The sequence below is a fragment of the Carlito syrichta genome, unplaced genomic scaffold (assembly GCF_000164805.1).
Source record: "Carlito syrichta isolate Samal-C Ts95f unplaced genomic scaffold, Tarsius_syrichta-2.0.1 Scaffold312149, whole genome shotgun sequence".
Lineage (NCBI taxonomy): Eukaryota > Metazoa > Chordata > Mammalia > Primates > Tarsiidae > Carlito > Carlito syrichta.
Window position 1 is genome coordinate 211,232 of NW_007256245.1, and position 16,413 is coordinate 227,644.

Here is a 16,413-nt window from a genome sequence, read left to right on the forward strand (position 1 = left end):
CACTCCAGTCTGGGTGACAGAGTGAGACTCCAACTCAAAAAAAAAAAAGAAAGAAAATGCAGGAGACACCCTTATGGAAATTGGAACTGGCAACCAATTCCTGATCAAAACCCCAAGTACTCATGCCATAAGACATAAAATAGACAAGTGGGACCTCATCAAACTGAAAAGCTTCTGCAAAGCCAAAGAAACCATCAAGAGAGTGGGGAGACAGCCCATAGAGTGGGCAAAAAAATTGCCAACTGCATATATGACAAAGGCTTAATTTATCCAGGATCTACAAGGAACTCAAACATGCTGAAAAGAAAAAAACAAGTGAACTATTAAACTATTAAAAAGTGGACAAAACACATGAATAGACACTTCTTAGAGGAAGATATACAGGCAGCCAACAGGCACATGAAAAGTGCTCAGCCTCATTCATCATCAGAGAAATGCAAATCAAAACCACATTGAGATACCACCTGACCCCAGTAAGAATGGCTGTCATTAATAAAACAAACAACAACAGATGCTGGCAATAATGTGGAGAAAAAGGAACGCTTCTACACTGCTGGTGGGAATGCAAACTAGTGCAACCTCTTTGGAAGACAGTGTGGCAATTTCTGAAAGAACTAGAAATTGACCTTCCATATGATCCAGCAATTCCCCTATTGGGAATATACCCAGAGGAACTAAAATCATTCTACAAAAAAGATACCTGCACACATATATTTGTTGTAGCTCTATTCCCAATAGCAAAAACATGGAACCAACCATGTTGCCCATCGAATCTGGACTGGCAAAAGAAAATGTACATATACACAATGGAATATTATGCAGCAATAAAGAAGGACAAATATATGGACTTTGCAGCAACTTGGATGGATTTAGAGTTGATCGTACTCAGTGATCTATCATAGAAACAAAGAACAGAGTACCATATGTTCTGACTCATAAGTGAACCTTGAACAAGTATAATACTATAAGAAAGCATTTGGCAGTAATAGGAAACTGTCAGGGGAGAGGGGTTGGGATTGGCAGTTGAGGGAAACTGCTAGGGGAGGGAGGGTACCTGCATAATTAATGTTTGTATACCTAACCCTGAATTGTACCCCACATCTTTATAATTAAAAATAAATAAATTGCCGGGCTCGGTGGCTCAGCCTGTAATCCCAAGCCTTTGGGAGGCTGAGGTGAGTGGATTGCCTGAGCCCGCGGGTTTGAGACCCGCCTGGGCAGCAAGACCTCATCTCTATAATAAATTAAAAAAAATCAGCCAGGCGTGGTAGCGCATGCCTGTAATTGTAATTCCAGCTGCTTGGAAGGCTGAGGTGGAAGAATCACCGGAGCCCAGCAGGTTGAGGCTGCACTCCAGTCTGGGCGACAGAGTGAGACTTCAACTCAAAAAAAAAAGAGAGAGAGAGAGAGAGAGAGATACTGCCCTGAGTGCAGACAAATGGGAATGCTTCTACATTGCTGGTGGGAATGTAAGCTAATTCAGCCTCTTTGGAAAGCGGTATAGTGATTCTTAAAAGAGCTAAAAATTGCCTTCCATGTGATCAAGAAATCCCTCTCCTGGGAATATACCTGGAGGAACATAAATCATTCTACACAAAGACACCTGCACATACATGCTTATTGCCACACTATTCACAGTAACAAAAACATGAAGCTAACCCTGCTGCCAATCAGAAGTGGCCTGGATAAAGAAAATGTGTTACAGATACATGATGGAGTATTACACAGCCATGAAGAAGAGCAAAATCATGGACTTCACAGCAATTGGATGGCGTTGGAGACCATCATACTAAGTGAACTATCACAGAAACAAAGAACTGAATACCGCGTGTTGTCACTCATAAGTGGGCCATGAACATTAGCTACATTAGCACAAGGGAAAGATTGGCAGTCACTGGGCACTGGTAGGGGTGTGAGGGAGGGGGACACATGACAACACAAGGGGTAACTGGTCCACTACCAGTGGGAATGAAGGCCAGTTAGAAGCCCAAACTTTACCTGCATGCAACTATGTAGTTAATCCTCACTTGTACACCACATCTCTATAATAAAATAAAAATTTTTTAATGGTTAAAATGAAAAAAAATTTTAAAAGTAGGCAAAAGATATGAATAGACACTTCTCAAAAGAAGACATACAAGCAGCTAACAGATACATGAAAAAATTTCAGCTTCACTAATCATCAAAGAAATGCAAATTAAAACTACACTGAGATACCACCTAACTTCAGTCAGGATGACCGTCACCAATAACTCAAAAAACAACAGATGCTGGAGGGGATATGGGGAAAAGGGAACACTTCTACACTATTTGTGAGAGTGTAAACTAGTACAGCCTCTGTGGAAAACAGTGTGGTGATTCCTAAAAGATCTAAAAATTGACCTCCCATATGATACTGCAGTCCCCCTTCTGGGAATATATCCAGAGGAACTCAAACCATTCTACAAAAAAGATACCTGTGCACACATGTTTATTGCAGCACTATTCACAATAGCAAAAACATGGAACCAACTGTGCTGCCCATCAGATTAGACTGGATTAAAAAAATGTGGTATGTATACATGATGGAGTATTATGCAGCCATGAAGGACAAACATATGAACTTCGGAACAACTTGGATGGAGTTAGTCTGTATTACTCAGTGATCTATCACAGAAACAAAGAACTGAGTACCACATGTTCTCACTCATAAGCAGACCCTGATTAATTATCATAATACTATAAGAAAGAGATTGGCAGTAGTGGGAAACTGCTAGGGAAGGGAGCAGGGGGGCATACTTCATCAATAAGGATACTTGGTCTCAAACCAGGTGATGTGGGGATCAAAGTGAGGCCCAAACTTTACCTGCACAACGACCATTTGTATACCTAATCCTGAATTTTACCCTACATCTTTAAAATAAAAATTTATAAAAAATAAAAGAAAATTGTGTTTTTGTGTTTCTGGTAAAACAACCACACACACACACACACGTAACTTAAAAGGAATGGGGGAGGAATGGTCCTTCTAAGGGCCTGGGATGAGAACTAAAAATGTTTGCAATATAACTATCAAAGGTTTTTATTGTTCATTCATTCTGTCATGAACCTAACACAGGCTTTCAAATCTTTGAAATTTAAAGTTTGTGAACTTCAGACTTTAATGTTCTCGGGAGAACATATCACAGAAGAGATTAGCACTGCTGAGCCAGTTACACTTATTCTTCAACTTCATCTGGACCTCTAATCCATCACCTTTTCCTTCCTAGCAACCCTATTCATTCTTTACTTTTTCTCCCTATCCTGATAAGAGTCTGTGGTCCATTGCTTCCTTTTAGTTTCTTGCCATTATCCTCTCTTTTACATGCCTATTTCAAGCATAGCTGAGAAAGTCATATTACCAGACTTGTGGAAATTTATGATCAGTAAACTCAACTGAGTTTTCAGCAGTATCTTACGAATCACATTTCTCCAGGCAATACACGCTTTGCTACAGTTTTCAAATCTCTGCCCTCCTCAGACTCCCCCTACCCATTTAAACTTTTTTTCTTCTTTCTCAAGCTAAACAGTTGACCCTATCTTCGCTTGACCAGGAATTAGACTGATAGAATTTTCACTACCAAATCTGCAGGCCTTCTACATATGTACCCATCTGATATTCCTCTTTGTTAAAGTAAAAGATTCATCCTTTCTCAGCGGCCAACCTCTCTAGCTGTTCTTTGGATCTAATGCCTTCTATTTTTTCAAAAACCTTGTACTATTAGTATTCCAATACTTCCCTTATATATTCAGCCTCTCGGTCTATATTTACCCCTCAGCACTTAAAAAATAGTTGAGTCACTGAGCACAGCTAAAGGTGGGAAGAAGGGAGGGGGATAAGGGGCACACAACCACCCGATGGTTACCATGTCCATTACTGGGGGCGAGAGGACTTGCTAGAAGCCCAGACCTTGTCTTCATGCAATTTACTTATGTAGTAAATCCTCACATATACCCCATGACTCTTAAATACATAAATTGAGCCTTCCTTCCCCTTTTTAGCTAAATTTCTTCAAATATTCTGTTTGCATTTTCTTGTTTCATCTGCATTTTCTCTTCCTGCTCCTGATATCTCAGCATCTGTTCTTCACTCTATGTTCTTGGCTTCCATGACACCAGACTCTTCTGTTTTTCTCCTCTCAGTTTACTTTTTAGTTTCCTCTGCTGGCTTCATCTCTATTTGTTGTGTTATAGCTCATAGGTTTCTCTCAGAGATCTTCTCTTCTCATTCTACTCTCTTCCTATATAATTATACTCACTGGCAAATCTTGTTACATTATATGCACTGATAATTCCAAAATGTGTGTCCTTGAACTAGACCTCTTTCTTGTTCTTCTGTATTGCTGTATCTCTAGGCCTTACACAGTGTCTTCCACTTAATAGGTGTTAAATAAATGTCCTTGTGATTGACTGCCTGACTGAATAAATAAGCTTTGTAGTGATTCTTTGGGATTCTTCTTAACAGACTAAGCCTAGTACATAGTGGGTACTCAGTAAATGCTTTATAAATGACTGAATAAATAACAAATTAGTACCACAATAAAATAAAATTTCTCAATAAGATGAATCAGTGAGTGAAAAAACTTTGTGATGTTTATTATAACCAACCAAGACCAAAGACCTTGTGTATTCTCTTTAAAAATATAACTGGGAATAAATTATATTAAATCTTTCTTTAAGAGACACAGAAAATCTTGGGCCAATTGCTTGAGCCCAGGAGTTCAAGAACAGTCTAGGCAATGTCAGCAGACCTCGTCTCTATAAAAAATTTTTTAAAAAATTATTTGGGTGTGCTGTGATTGTGCTACCACACTCCAATCTGGGTGACAAAGTGAGACCCTGACTCAAATAAAGACAATAATTCTTTAACAGATCAAGTAAAAGTTGCAGATGTGTTTGAAATGCTGACTGCATAGTATATGTGAAATATGAGTAGTGAGAATAAAAAAGGTTAATGAGGTTAATTACCTGCTAGATCTAGTATATACACAGAAGTCACAGGCACAGACTCTGGACTGGGACTGCTTGGGAGAATATTCAAAATCTGTTGTAGGTATATGACCTAGGGCACAGTTTCCTCATCTGTGAAATGGAGAAAATAACTATCTCATAGGGTGGTTGTGAGGATTAAATGAGATAAAACTTTTGAAGCACTTGACATAGGACCAGGCACAAAATAATTATTTAAAGCCCATTAGTTATTATTAAAAGTATTCTATTTTAATCTAGCTGGTATAGGTACTAGCCAAAGACATACTATAGATGAGTAGTCACTAAACCTAGCTGCTTATCAGAATCGCTTGAGTTTTTTAAAATAAAATTTCTTGGCCATCCCCAGACTACTGAATAACACTGAAGGAAGGATATGTATTTTTAAAAGCTCCCCAGGTGATTCTGAGCATCAGCCAGGTTAGGCAGTCATCTGAGTATGAGATGTAATCAAGACCAAGTGTTTTGGGTGTGGAGAAAAAGGAGACAGAAATGACATCTGTAAAGTGCCAGTTGTATATAACCTTTGGAATAAATGGTCATAGTTGTGCTAATTACTCAAGAACCAGGCCATAATGAAAGTGAAGCAGGCATAGCTGAGCCATTTTCAAGGTCCCTAAATGACAAGAGGAGCAGAATGACTGAGCTGGTAACAGCTGCCGAAATTAATTTAGAGAAGTCATATAGGGTGGGGAAACATTAAAAGAATGTCAGAAAAGAGCTGATAGAAAAATAAAAATGAAGTTTTAAGTATTGGGGGAAGAAAGATGAGGGTAAAATAAATGAAGTAGCTGAGGATGAGCAAGAAGTGCTATAGGAAAATATCAAGAGAAGATAATTCTTGCTGAGAAAAAGAGATAGAGAACATATAATATACCTCTGAAGAAAGGAGAGAAGGAACCTCAGGAAAGACGATAAACACATTCTAAGAGCTTAACAGAGAAAAGGCCAAAGAAAGCAAGGCTAATTGGCCTGTTATAGATGGACTCAAAATCCCAGAGAAACAAGTATTATGGAAAGGGAGGGATAAAGCCTAAGGCAATGAATGTGATAACAAGGGGAAATAAATGAAGGAGTTCGAAAGAAATCTTGAAGAATATTTAAGATTGTACAAATATGGATAAAGTATAACTTAAGGTAGGAGTGTATATAGTACAAAGAACATAGGACATAAAAGTCTAGGATGTCATTGAGCAAACATTTATTCAGTGTTTACGGGTGTTAGCCAGTATGCCAGAGGTAGGACTCACAAGGATGAATGAGAACAGGGATGAACAAGAGACACAGTTCCTGTTCTCATAGAATTAATTCTGATAAATGTTGGAGACAGAAAGGAAACGGGGTGACATTTTTATTGGAAATAGGGCTGCATGTAATAAAAAAAAAGAAGTTTGTTTTTGAAAGGACCGAATGTGAGGCTGTTCCTTGTAGACTCTGGAGCCAGGCCAGCTGTTTTGAGCTTTGTGGGTTTTTGAAGAATATATTGTAATCTGGGTTGGAGTCTATCTAACCATTCATGAAAATTAGGCAAGGGATGAGCTGTGTTTGTGAATGTTTCTATTTATTGTCTGTCTGTCTGTCCACTTACCTGTTTACCTACCTACCTGTGTCTAACTCTGCACACTTATCTCTCATCCCCAAAGAAATTTGAAAGAGAAAATAATTATTTGATATCTTTCTTTGGTATTGTAAATGAGGATATCTTGGGAAAACTCTGAAGCTAACCAAAAATTGATCCAGACAATAAGAATCTTAAAAAAAAAAAAAAGATAAATAGTGCTTCCTAAAGTATGTTCCCAAATGTATTCTTAAAGCATTGCCAGTTAAATAGAGAGTTCATGTGGGAAAATGAAGATAATCTTTTTTCCAATTATGTAGTAGTCAGATCTCAAATTAATTTCTCAACAGCTGGGAAGTTTTGGTAGTCTTTTGGAAGATAAATTTCTATTAGAACATGAAGAAATTAAGACTATGAGAAGAGAGCTAGGTGTGGTGGCTCATACCTATAGTCTTAACTACTGAGAAGTCTGAGGCAGGAGGATCACTTGAGCTCAGGTGTTCCAGTGTAGCCTGGGCAACATAGCAAGGCCTTATCTCAAAGAAACTCCAAACAAAAAAACTTTGAAGGAGGACTAATTAGGAGAGAAGTTAAGCTTCCTTTTGAAGGTGACAGAATGGTGGTGGAATTATTAAATGAAGTTGTTCAGAGGAAAGGGTAAAGCCACAGGAGTTAAAGAGACCTAACTATATGCAAAAAGGATTAGTAAAAAGGAAATTATGTTAGTAAAAGGGGAAAAAAATAAAGTTGAAGAAATTGGAACAAATATCAAAAATAAAAAAGCCAAATGGGAGTCTTTATAAACAGACTCAACTTGGAAGAAAACATAAGATTAAAGCCAAAATTAATTTACTGCTTCACAAGTCAGATTTTGCAAGAATACTACAAAAAGTGACATGATAGGTGAAAACACCTTCAGATTTTCTTACAAAGGGCAATGTTGAAGGAATTTTTTATCAAACTGTTTAAGGACCTGGATAAGAATTTTGGGAGTAGGGTGTTTGTGTGGCGAGAAGGCGAATCAGATGGCTGTAGTATTGTAGTGTCAAAAAGATGAGCAAATAATTTATTTTTAAAATTTATTTATTTATTTATTGAGACAGGGTCCAGCTCTGTTATCCAGACTGGAGTGCAGTGGTCCAGTCATGGCTCACTGCAGCCTTGACCACCTAGGTGCAAGCCATCCTTCTTGCTTTAGCCTTTCAAATAATAGGGATACAGGTGTTTGCCACCGTACCCGGCTAATTTTTAATTTTTGTGGGGATGAGGTCTTGCTATATTACCTAGGCTGGTCTTGCACTCCTGGCCTTAGTCAGTCCTCCCACCTCAACTTCCAAAAGTGCTGGGATTATAGGCATGCGCCACCATGCCCAGCTTAATGTTGTTGTTGTTATTATTATTATTATTTGAGTTGGAGTCTCTTCCTTCACCCAGGCTGGGGTGCAGTGGCACACTCATGGCCACCCAGTGTTGACCCACTGGGTTCAGGTGATCCTTCCACCTCAGCCTTCCAAGTAGCCAGAACTACAGGTCTGCACTACCACACCCGGCTAAGTTTTTTATTTATTGTAGAGGTGAGGTCTCGCCAAGTTGCCCAGGCTGTTCTTGAACCCATGGGCTCAGGCAGTCCCCTCACCTCGGTTTCCCAAAGTACTAGGATTACAGGCTTGAGCCACCGTGCCCAGCACTAATGTTATTTTTAATTTAAGTTGCTGTCTCACTATATTGCCCAGGCTGGCCTTGAACTTTTCGGCTCAAGCAATCCTGCTTCAACCTTCCAAGTAGTTGGGGTTACAGGTGCCACTGCGCCTGGCACCAAATAATTTAGCAGCAAACCTCCAGGTTCTAAAAGTGATCAAAATAATAAAATTGCTGAAGAGGGAAGGGAACTTTTGGTTTTAATGACCTGGCAGCTAGGCTTGTAAGATCACTGAGCAAATTCTTGGCACCTCTGTGCAAAGGCATATGGAAGGTGAGATGACTAGCACAATGTTAATTGGAATTGAGAGAAACTAGGAACTGATGTCTGCTGATAGTACTAAACATTGAATATATTAAGATTTTTGTGAGAATCCTGCTGGAAAGATTGACAGGAATAACAGAGAATATGAGATGCCAAGGGAACAGTATGCCATAATGGGATGTGAGAAGCTAACTGAAAAATCACTGTACAACATGGCAAAAAAATGGGTTGGGAAATAAGCCTATTATGCATGAATTAAGAGAAGCCCTTTATTTAGACAGGCCATGATTTTATTTTTAATACCATGTAGAGTATACTGTCCCAGAACAGCTTTTGTGATATGAAGACTTTATATATGAGCCATTGGGATCAACATCTCTATTCTTAATAAGGAAGGTTGAAGAGAAAACCAAAGTGATGAGAAGAATAAAGCAATGTTGTTCATATAATCCTTTAACATTTTTGTAGTCTGTAGTTTGAGTTTGCCCTCCTCCATTAATTTTTTTAAAAAGTGTACAAGGATGTAAAAGCCAGTTCAGGGAAACTGAGACCACTCACAGCCTCATATTCAAGAATAGCTTCCTTCTAGCAGTTTCAAAAGCACATTTAAAATGATAGAGTACATGTACAAGAAACTGGCATAGCATCAGAAAAATGGATTTAAAAAACTCAAAGTAATGCAAACCTATTGAAAACAAGAATTAAAAGGATGATTATGTTCTTTGAAAGGTCAGCAAATGCAAAAATAAGTTAGACCATGAAGTAGGAAAGAAAGTAAGCATAGGCTAATTGGAAGTTATAGAGAGCAGCTAAGAGCTCTTAGTGATCAACTGATCAAAAATACAGTAGTATTTGGTGTCAGTTTTTTCTGCTGCCCTTCTAGCTTTCCTTCAGTGACCTCGTTCCCCTCGCCTCTATTACCATTTGTATGTGAATGGCTCTCAAATCATTGCCCAAGCTCCAGACCTTGGCAGTTATGTCCAACTGCCTACTCAAGTTCTGTTCTTGGGTATGTCACTGATGCCTTAAATTAAAGAGATTCAAATCTGAAAAAATGATTTCCCCACTTTTCTTCCCAGCCCCAAGTCTGTTTCCTTGCCGTGTTTCCCTGTTATGGAGATTAGTATTCTTACTCATCTGGTCACTCTATTTAGAAATCTAAAACATTTCCCTTGATGTTTCTTCTTTTGTCCCCCGTATCTAAGCAATCAGGAAGACTATTTATTCTTTTTCTTTAATTTCTCTTACTTATATTTACCTCTTTGTTTTCATTCATTGGAACAGGAGTTGGCAGACTTTTTCTATAAAAAGGCCAGATATTAAATACTTCAGGCTTTGCAGGCCATATAGTCTCTGTTATAACCATTGTAGCTCAAAAGCAGCCATAGACAATATGTAAATAAATCAGTGTGACTGTTTGTCCATAAAACTTTATTTCTAAACACTGAAATTTAACTTTCATAGAATTCATATATTACAGAATCTTATTTTGCTTTTTCCCCCCCTCAACTAGTTTAAAAATGTAACAACAATCCTTAGCTTGCCTTAACTATAAAAAACAGGCTCATAGTGCCATAGTTTGCCCACCCCTGGGTTAGGCCAACATTTTCTCTCTTCTATAATATGACAACAGTCTCCCTTCTGGTCTCCCTCCCTCTAGTCTTACCTCCTCTGTTTCACTCTTCTAGGAGATTGCAGCCAGATTGACTTCAAAACTGGAAACTGGATTTCACTACCTTGCTTAAAAGAACATTAAAGATTGACCATAGCCTATAGGATGAATCCACGTTCCTTAGAAAGCCCCTTCTTTTTTTTGATTTGGAGTCTTACTCTGTTGCCCAGGCTGGAATGCAGCAGCACATTCACAGCCACTGCAGTGTCTACCTGCTGGGCTCAGGCAATCCTTCCTCCTCAGCCTCCCAAGTAGCTGAAACTATAGGCATGCGCTATCACGCCCGGCTAATTTTTTTATTTATTGTAGAGATGAGGTTCCCCAATTGCCCAGGCTGTTCTCAAACCTGTGGTCTCTGGCAGTCCACTCACCTCGGCCTCTCAAAGTACTGGGATTATAGGCATGAGCCACTGTGCCCTGCCGCAAGCCCCTTCTTAACATGGACCTTGCTTACCTTTCTAGCCATATTCCTTACCACTTTTCCCTAATTCTCTGTTCTAGCTACCTGCTTGCAGCCCAGATTGGTCAGTGTTTTTCACATCTGAGTTTTGATACATGCCTTGAATGTTTTTTTTCTCTTTATCTTCTCCTTACTTTCACTTGGCCAAATACTGCTCTTCCTACAGGATTCATTTCGGCCATCATCATCATCTCCAGAAGCCTCCCCTCACTCCCTTAAGGCTATATTAAGTGTTTCTACTAAATTCTCTCATCATGTCTGTAGAACCCAATGATAACATTTTTCTTCTTTAATTGTCTGTTTACTTGACTGCCTCTCCTAAATAATAAGCTTCTTGAGTAATAGTGTTTGTCCATTATTTTTATTCCCAGTTTCTAATATGGTACCCCATAGTACCCTCAGCATTTTTACATGAAAGCAATTGAGATATAATTCATATACCATAAAATTCACCCTGTTAAAATGTATAATTTAGTGGTTTTTTTATTTACAATGTTTGTACAATCATCACTGTCTAATTCCAGAACATTTTCATCACCCCAAAAAGAAACTCTGTGCCTAAAAAGTCACCCCTTATTCTTTCCCCCAGCCCCTGGCAACCATTAATCTACTTTCTATCGCTATAGCTTTGCCTATTCTGTACATTATATATAAATGGAATCAGATATTATTTGTTCTTTTGTGACTTCTTTTACTTAGCATATATATAATATTTTCAGAGTTCATCCATGTTGTATCACATACTGATATTTCATTCCTTTTTTATCATAGAATATCAGAATTATATTTTAAACTTTATTCTTCAAAGCTCCCTGGACTCTAGGAGAAAAGAAAGAGGGACCCCTAGACTCCTACACCTGCTCCAGCTACAACAGTTCTGCTTTCATCTGTTATTTGTTTATGGATAAACTTTCATTTTAAATTTAAAAGTCACGGGCTCTCAGATTGAAGAATATACTCTACCAGGTACTGAAGGATCCTTCCTGGTCTTTTGACTCCATATTTCTTTCCCATTTTTCTTTTCCCTGAATCATGTGCTTCAGTCAAGTACATTAGTGGAGTCTTCATGTATACCTCATGCTTTCTTGTCACCAGACCACTTCTTATGTCATCTCCTCTATCTGAAATGCTCTTTTTCCACCTCTTTAAAGTATTACTTTAGCCTTACCATCAATGCCTAATTCAGATAAAATCCCTTTCATGAAGCTTTCCCTGATTTCTGAACTTCTATGGTAATTATACAACTTTAGATGGTACCCTGCCTACTGATTCCTTGAGACTACTCTCATGTGTTCTTAATTGTTATGCTTTCCTATCCAGTATCTTGGCACTAGATGCTGGGAAAGAGGATGGGTGTGACTAAAAAGGATAGTATGAGGGAGATCTTTGTGACAGAATATTCTGTATCTTGATTGTGATGGTGGTTATACAAATCTACATATATGGCCAGGTGTAGTGACTCACGCCTGTAATGCCAGCACTTTGGGAGGCTGCGGCGAGAGGATTGCTTGAATCTAGGAGTTCGAGATCAACCTAGGCAACATAGTGAAACCTCATCCCTACCAAAAAATAAAAAAGTTGGCCAGTTATGGTGGAGTGCATCTGTAGTCCCAGCTACTCTGGATGCTGAGGCAGAAGGATTGCCCGAACCTGGAGATCAAGGCTGCAGTAGTCATGATGGTGCCACTGCACTGCATCCTGGATGACAGAGCGAGCTTCTGACTCAAAAAACAAAACAAACAGAAACAAATCTACACATATGATAAAATGATATAGAACTATACATACACATTGTTCCAATGTTAGTTTCCTAGTTTTGGTATTATACTGTAGTTATGTAAGATGTACTACCCATTGGGGGAAATTGTGTGAAAGGTACATGGGATCTCTCTGTCTTGTCTTTGCAATTTGCTGTGAACCTAATTATTTCAAAATAGACAGTTTAAAAAGTATTCTTTAGAGATTGAGGAGGTATTGCATAAAACGAAAGCATCATGGTGCTGTTATGATGGTATGAGTCTGCCAGTGCTTTTCAATGTAAAGTTACTTTGATGTAGACAAGAGAACCCATTTATAGTGATATTTTAGTTACATTTCATAATTAGGTGAAACTTGTCTAAAGCAAGGAATGAGACACAGTGGTTTTCTGTGTGTGAAGTCCTGGCTTATCCAATGCCTTTTTTTGTTTTTTGATTCAGGGTTTTACTCTATTACCCAGGCCATGGCTCGCTGCAGCCTCCAAATCCTGGGCTCAAGCAATCCTCCTGCATCAGCCTCCCAAGTAGCTGGAACTAAAGGGATATGCCACCTTGCCTGGATAATTTTTGGATTTTTTTGTAGAGATGAGGTCTTGCTATGTTGCCCAGGCTGGTCTTGAACTCCTAGGCTCAAGTGATTCCCCCCACCTTGGCCTCTGAAAGTGCTGGGATTACAGGCATGAGCCACCATGCTCAACCTTGTTTTAATTTTTAAATTGAATGGTAGGCTGGGCATGGTGGCTCATGCCTATAATCTCAGCACTTTGGGAGACCAAGGCGAGAGGATTGCCTAAGCCTGCGGGTTTGAGACCAGCTTGGGCAACATGGCGAGACCTTATCTCTGCAGTAAATCCAAAAATTAGCCAGGCGTGGAGACATGTGCCTGTAGTTCCAGCTACATGGAAGGCTGAGGTGGAAAGATAGCCTGAGCCCAGCAGGTCTTGGCTGTGGTGGCCGTGAGCGTGCCACTGGGCAACAACAAGTGAGACTCCAACTCAAAAACAAAAAGAGAGAGACTCCGACTCAATCAATCAATAAAATTGAATGGTAAGCCTTAATTTGAATCAGTTTTGGTACATTTTTAAGTTCTTAGTGTTCTTTTATACTGCTTCCTAGAGGACAGTGACCCTGGCTCTGAGTTTTGGAAAAAAATCATTATGTGATGTTCAACTCAAATTTTAAAACTTTTGAAAGTTATTACATTGTATGTCAAGTAAAATAAATATTCTTGTGCAAATTTAAAATAAACATTACAAAATCAGAATTTACCTCTTGATTCTTGTTGGAAAGAGGTGGGGCATAAATAATCAGAGTTTTTCATTTGCATTCATAATCAAGCTCAAAGTGAATATGAGTCAAAAAAAAGTAGCCAGTCTCGGTGGCTCAGTCTGTAATCCCGCACTTTGGGAGGCTGAGGTGAGTGGATTGCCTGAGTCTGCGGGTTCGAGACCCGCCTGGTCAACTTGGCGAGACCCCATCTCTACAATAAATCAAAAATTAGCCGGGCGTGGTAGCGCGTGCCTGTAGTTCCAGCTACTTGGAAGACTGAGGCGGAAGGATCACCGGAGCCCAGCAGGTCGAGGCTGCAGTGGCCGCTCCAGTCTGGGTGACAGAGTGAGACTCCAACTCAAAAACAAAAAACAAAAAAACCAAAAAAAAAAAGTAAATATGAGCAAAACTACATATTCTTTAGTAAAATGAAAAAAATTTTTTTTCAGGTTAAACTACAGAACAACATATCATATCAGATGGCAGACATACATCATTTAAAAGGTAAGAGACTTAATTACAGATTAAAGATAAAGATAACTGAATGGCTGGGTGCCGTGGCTCACACCTGTAATCCCAGCACTTTGGGAGTCTGAGGCAAGAGGATCTCCTGAGCCCAGGGATTCGAGACCAGCCTGGGCAACTTAGCGAGACCTCATGTCTACAAGAAATAAAAAAAATTAGCTGGGTGTGGTTGCATGCACCTGTATGTAGTTCCAGCTGCTTGGAAGGTTGAAGTGGAAGGATCACCTGAGCCCAGAAGGTTGAGACTGGGCCTCTGCTTGTTCTTTCTGCCTCTGGCTGGAACCAATTTAAGAAAGAGTCCTGCCAGGCATGGTGGCTCATGCCTGTAATCCCAACACTTTAGGAGGCAGAGGCAAGAGTATTGCTTGAGCCCAGGGGTTTGAGACCAGCCTGGGCAACTTGGCAAGACCTTGTGTCTACAATAAATAAAAAAAAATTAGCTGGGTGTGGTGGCGTGCATCTGTAGTTCCAACTGCTTGCAAGACTGAGGTGGAAGGATCGCCTGAGTCTTGCAGGTCTAGGCTGTGGTGGCTGTGAGCGTGCCACTGCCCTCCAGGCTGGGTGACAGAGTGAAACTCATCAATTAAAAAAAAAAAAAAAATCACTAAATGTCTAAAATCCTCAGGAATTAAGAAATAGCAAGTTAGCTTAATGGAATAAAATTTTCTGAAAAAAAAATTCCTCTGATGACAAGACATATCCTTTTGTTTTAAGATATAATAAAAATCATTTAATGTTGCTTTATATATGATAAATGCAAGTTAATACCTGAGGTCTGTATCTTAACATTGTGCTATAGGCAGGATTCATGCAATGACATGTTCTTAAGAGATTTCTCAAAGAAAATTGAGCTGTAGCTTCAGAGTCCATCAGATTTCTAGAGATAAGGTGAGAAGTGTTCCCTCTGTACTGTGGTCAATCTGCTAAAATAATCCAGTCCGGTTTAGGTATGCTTTGGACAGGTTCTCCAAGCTTAATGTTTTAGATACCCTGGGAATAGAAGGAATCCTAGAAGATAGATAAATAATAATAAATTTTAAAATACACACATATTTTCACTTGGATGAACTTTTTGTAGAGCTATTTTTTTTTAACTACAATTTTTGTGGGAAAAAAATAGTTCTACACTCTGCTTATGTTACTTCACACCACTGTTGACCTTTGGAGTTTGGGGCCTGAGGATCAACCTTCCTCTCCCCCACACCCTTTGGTTATAACGCTTTTTTATTTTAAAACTCTGTATACATTGGCTCAAGGCTTATGTGTGTGGATAATACATGTCTAATTTCATAAATACCCTATTATCATTTTAGCCCTCTTTAGATATTGGATAATCTATTTTTATCATCCTCTTGAAGTAGCCAACCTTAGCTGGCTTTGTAATGTGGTAAAGTTCTCCTCTTTACCTAGCAAAACCATTAGGAAGTGTATCATAACCCTAAAATAAAGATTGTTTATTTTTTACTACCTATGATTTTGAATACCTTTGACTTTCTGTTAGAAATACTTTCTGGGTGGTCAAGTTGGTTTTTGTTATATTTGTGTCCATGTTCTCCTTTTTTTTTTTTTAATCAGAATCTCATTCTATCACCTAGGCTGGAGTGCAGTGTCATGATCACAGCCCACCACAACCCCAATCCTCGGCTCAAGCATTTCTCTGCCTTGGCTCCCAAAATGCCAGGATTATAGGCATGTGCTGCCACCATACCCAGCCTATTCTACTCTTTTTGACTCACAGGAGTACATTAGGATGGCATAGAAGATGTCACACTGTCAGTGCTGCTTCCATCTTGCAGTTTTTACAGATGAGTCCACTTGTCATCAAAGTATATTTCTTATTAAACAGTAAGAGATCAGTTGAATAAGAAGCCCTGTGGCCCCTGTTAGTATATGTCAACAAAAATGACAACCTGTGTTATTGAGTAAAAATCTTTATGGTACTGAATGTGGTGAATTAGTTCTTGAGATAACCTTGAAATTTTTAATGTTATTCTTCAGCGGAGAAAAAGGCCCTAATTTATATGCATATTTCTCATTTAAAGGAATTAATAGACCTTAGGTCGCTTATGATGACTAATATTTTCTTGGAAATAAAAGGAATGAGAGTTGGACAAACTTTTTTTTTTAAACATTTTTTTAATTATAAAATTGTGGGGTACAGTTAAGGGTTAGGTATACAAATGTGCATCGTTCAGGCACCCT

At 38.9% G+C, this 16,413-nt stretch overlaps 1 protein-coding gene across 4 annotated transcripts in view; it reads left to right on the forward strand.

Annotated features, from left to right (window-relative positions):
• CASC4 (cancer susceptibility 4) overlaps positions 1–16,413 on the forward strand; it is a 108,462-nt gene that overhangs the window by 22,175 nt on the left and 69,874 nt on the right. For all 4 annotated transcript variants that reach the window (XM_008069621.2, XM_008069623.2, XM_008069622.2 and 1 more), the window contains exon 2: positions 14,136–14,190. In XM_008069621.2, coding sequence (XP_008067812.1) covers positions 14,136–14,190 — 55 coding nt within the window. The remainder of the gene's footprint in view (positions 1–14,135; positions 14,191–16,413) is intronic.